This window comes from Apaloderma vittatum, unplaced genomic scaffold (assembly GCF_000703405.1).
Source record: "Apaloderma vittatum isolate BGI_N311 unplaced genomic scaffold, ASM70340v1 scaffold31685, whole genome shotgun sequence".
Taxonomy (NCBI): Eukaryota; Metazoa; Chordata; class Aves; order Trogoniformes; family Trogonidae; genus Apaloderma; species Apaloderma vittatum.
In genome coordinates, this window is record NW_009718353.1 from 31,025 (window position 1) to 35,461 (window position 4,437).

Consider the following 4,437-nt stretch of genomic DNA (forward strand, 5'->3'; position numbering starts at 1 on the left):
TCCACGGTAATAGCTTCCATCCAGACCAGCACCTTCTGCCGGGGTTGCCGGGCTCGGTGCTCAGGTGGCACTAAGAGGGACCTGAGCAGAGGTGAGCCGGCGCGCGGCCGGGACTCTTCTTCTAAACAGATTTCTCATTTTTTTGTTTTTGCCCCCCTACAGAATCTCAGAACCTGCCAAAGCAGCCCCCGCTGATGCTCGCCCTGGGCCAAGCCTCGGAGTGTTTGCGGCTCATGGCTCGCGTGGGCTTGGGCTCCTGCTCCTTTGCCAGAGTAGACGACTATTTGCACTAGCCGCCGGAGCCGGATGGAGTCGACATCGTTGAGTGCTGCCCTTCACCCTCCGCTGCTGCCACTCTACACCACCACCTCGTTCGATAGCCTGACCTCCCTGCCACCAACACCCCCTCCAGCGCGCGCGCACACACGCTGCCTGCGAAAGGATTGAGCGAGTCCCTCACCGTGTGGCTATTCCTGACCCCAGGAACGACCGGGGCAGGGCTCACCTGCCTCCCCGCCGTCGCTGCGGCCCCAGCGGCACTCGGTATTTTCGCTGGTTATTCTAATGTAGCGCCTTCCGACGTTAGGGATTTCTCTTTATTTTGATTTGAGTTGTTTCTCATGGATCCACCGATATTTTATCTGGAGAGTTTTGCTGAGCTGGTTTCTGCTGATTTACTGAGGAAGCTCGTCAAGTTGGTGACGGCTTGTTCTTTTCTTCCCTTCTCCCTCCATCGTGCACATGCAGCAGCATCTTCTGTGCTAGTTATCTGAACTCTTCTCGCAGTGGCAGTTCAGAGGGATTTATTTTTTTTTTTATTTTATTTTATTTGAATCCTGTTTATTAAAAAGGTCTCTTCCACCTCCAAAAAAGTCACTGATGTATTTATTGCCCACAGACTCAGTCCCAGCCCATACACATCCTACAAAACCTCAGGAGACCTGGTGTGGTGGGTCCCGTCACGCGCTGACGGCAAGGATTGGAGGAGCTTGGTCCTTCGCGGCGTGTGCCTCTCTTAAGAGCACGAGGCTCTCAGACGCTTCTCTTTGTGAGTGGGAAGAGCAGAAGGCTTGATGTTGCCTGTGTTAGTGGCTGCGCTGGAGAAGCATCTCACAGCCTTGAGAAATAGGTTAAATCCAGCAGCTAGACACAGACGTGAAGACATCTACCGCTGCTTTCGTGGAAGCAGGTCGTGTTGGCCTGCGAGAAACATCCATGGGTGCTGCCCGGCCGGGCTGTCAGTGTTAAACCTCAAATGCCCCTTTTTCTCCCTATGGGAGGGCTCTGTCACCAAGGCTCAAAAATAATCGTGTTTACTGATCCCCTCCACGTAACACTGCTGAATTTTGGAAGTTCGCTCGTGTGAACCCTTTGCAGGGTTGCAGGTTCGGCTCAGTACTAGCTTTGGGAGGTCTGAGTCTCTCGGAAGGGAGCAGCAATGTTTCTTTGAAGATAACTGAGAAAATTATTTTAGTTTCAGTCCCAAAAGCAACCAGTGAGGAGCTATGGTGGGTGAGTAACCTCCAAGTCAGGTGGATTAATGCGTCCCCGCTGTTGGGGGCTCTAAGCTTTGGGCATTCCAGCCATCTGCCTGGAAGTGTTTCTGAGCGGGTTCTTACTGTACTGCTCTTCATGGCTTTTTTCTTTTCTTTTTTCATTTTTTCTTTTGGAAGGTCAATGAAAGATGAACAGGTCGTGCGAAGTTTGCCCTTAAAAAGAGGTCAGCCCGTACGAGACCTTCCAGCAGCTTGGTGTGCAACCTCTGCGCTGTAGCCCAGAGTTTTAAGGATTTTCTGCGTTTGCAGGCTTGATTCATGAGGTCTGAAATCCAGGTAGAGCAGGGGGGCAAATATCCCTGACGCTGCAGAAGGTAACTCTGGCAGTGAATGTGCAGGTGGTGTCGGAGGTGCTTGGAAGCAGCTGCTGCTGCCTCCTGGTGAAGGCAGGCAAGATGTAGGGCTGAGAAAACAGACACCACGAGGTTTAGAGATTGTTTTACTGGGTCAGTTTGGGTCACTGAAAGAAGCAGAGCGAGCTCTGCGTCCCGATGCCTTTTCTTCTAGGCAGGCAGAAGCAGAGGACCACGCTAAGCAGAGCTTGACTTGCAGCTCTGGGGCTTCTCTTTTGGTTTTGGGGAACAGCTCATGGACCTGAGAGCTTATCTGATCTTCCACTCTGTGAGTACCCCAGCCCATCCTTATAGCAGCACCATCCTTATCTCTTTCTGAGTTTGGTTTTTGTTTTGCTCTTTCTTTGAGGTTCCTTTAAGCCAAGTCATATTAATGCCCCGCTTGGTCTCTCAGCAAAGCTGTGCCCCCTATCCTGTGGAGCGCGTATTCTGGTTTGTTTTCCCTTTTGCTACAAAAAAACCCAATCGGTGCTCCTAGATACCTGGTTATTCTGGCGCCAGGAGATGATGGGATGGTCTCTCTGGCTTTTCATGGAGACCCTCCCTCTGGTAGAAACCATCGCGCTGTTGTGTCGTGGCCACGCTCTTAATGATGATTAATTGTGAGTCGCTCTCTGCCGCTGACGATGTGCATCACGTAGGGCCAGTAGGTCCTTGCAGACCAGGCACCAGTGGTGTTTCCTACTTCTTGCCCTCCAACCCACAGTCCTGCCTTGAGTTCTTCTTCCCTTTCCACTGGGCCCAGTTCCTGCTTGGCCCCACAGCTCTACCCAGCTGCTGCCAGCTTCTCGCCAGCTCTTGAATCCTCTGTCCTGATTCTGGTTTTTGAGGAGCGCGCAGACTTTTCTGGCCTGTCCCACACCTCTTACTTGTTTGGGCTTTTTCCTTTTTTAGTTTCACTCCTTCTTGCGGTTTCTGCTCAGCTTCTGACTGACGTGGCCACGGCTCAGTGTGGGAAGATCAGGGTGTTTGCGGTGCATCGTGGGGCGTAGACTCCAACCTACCGCTGCCTCCTAGATGACGTTTGTGACTTGGTTTCCCCAGGTTATTTTTCAAAGCTTTTGAATGTCCTTGGCTGACATGAACCTCCTTGATGTCAGCTGAGACTTGGTTTGAGTTTTAAAGAGCAAACAGAGCTAAAGTGAGTTGAGATCTTCAACTTTGAACGTAGTTGTTGCACCTAACCAGTTTAAAAATCACTTTTATGAAAAGCAATTATTTGGGATTTGTTATTCCAAGCGCCTCGTGCTTTGCTCAGAACCACCCCAGCTGAGGCTCTGCGTCGTCTGGGCAGTCCCTCACGGTGTCGCTTTGCCCAGGGGTCCTCGTGGTGGGATGGCACGCGCTGGGAACCGCTGGCTTTACCCTCCCCTAGGCGAGGGTGCTGAGGTCTGTGTGGTAACGCTGACGGCGTTGGGTGTAGGACTCCATCGCATGGGGCTGGCACCTGGGCTGACTTCAGATCCTGGGAGGAGGTTTTCCAAACCACAGCTCTGCTCACAGGCAACGTTTCTCGCTTTCTAGCTGTGGCCTCCTTCCCAGGGTATGGGAGATGCTGCAGCGGTAACAGCTAAACCTCTACCAGCTCTGCTGCGCCTGCACCCTCGGAGGGTCTCAGCTCTTCACCGATCAGTCCAGAGTCCCCGCCAAAGAGCTGGAATTAGGGAGTGGCAAACACCCTCCAGCTACACCGACCACACCTTCCTCAAACCCAGTGTTGCAGCAAGGGCCTCTCAGAAGAATAACATCTGGCAGGGACCTGGCAAAAACTCTTTTTTTAACTGCAGCCCCGCACGTCAGGGGCTTTGAGTTTGTGCCTAACGCGCTGCGTGCGAAGCGGCCCTTTGAGAACAGCGTTTGGGGAGCTCCAGACCTGGAGCCTGAGTGGAAGTGACCTTCAGGGGTTCTGCGGAGGGAGCTTCGTGGAGCTGAATCGCGTCACCGGGCTTTTCACCCCGCAGGCAAGGTGCAGGCTGTCCCCACAAGCAGTGAGTGAGAGCAGGGACGTAGAGAACTTCACAGTGAGATGAAGGATCGAGTCAGGAGTTGGAGGCTTTGGAGCAGCTGGGATTAGTGTTACTTGGAGGTGTAGCCACCTCATACACCTTGTAGTTCAGCCTCTGACCACCTCAGTGGCCTCTGCTGGATGTGTTCCTGTTCGTGGACATCTCTCTTGCCCCAGGGCAGCCAAATCTTGTTCCTCTTGGAACCACCTTGTTCCAGATGATTCCTCTTGCTGCTCCGTGATCCTGTCCTAGCAGGTGTTCCACTGATTCAAGACTTCCAGGGTTGAGCGAGGTCTCAGTGTCGCCGTGCGGGATCCCGTCAGCCCTGACGCTTCTGCTCAACTTCTGGAGTCTGGGTAGGAAAGGAGCCTCTGCGCGTGGCCAGCAGGATGGGGAGGGACCTCCAAAGGGAAGCACCAGGTATGTGGCCTCCGTCTTTGGAAGGAGGTTGCCCAGTGGCCATTCTCCCTCCCCACCAGCCCCCCCACGTGTAGCAGAGTTGTAGCTCGTCGCTCTGGGGCA

The 4,437-nt window shown here is 53.4% G+C and overlaps 1 protein-coding gene across 1 annotated transcript in view; it reads left to right on the forward strand.

Annotated features, from left to right (window-relative positions):
* RANBP10 (RAN binding protein 10) overlaps positions 1–872 on the forward strand; it is a 31,668-nt gene extending 30,796 nt beyond the window's left edge. The window contains exon 12 of the mRNA XM_009870214.1: positions 163–872. Coding sequence (XP_009868516.1) covers positions 163–293 — 131 coding nt within the window. The 3' untranslated portion in view covers positions 294–872. The remainder of the gene's footprint in view (positions 1–162) is intronic.
* Positions 873–4,437: the final 3,565 nt, after the last annotated feature.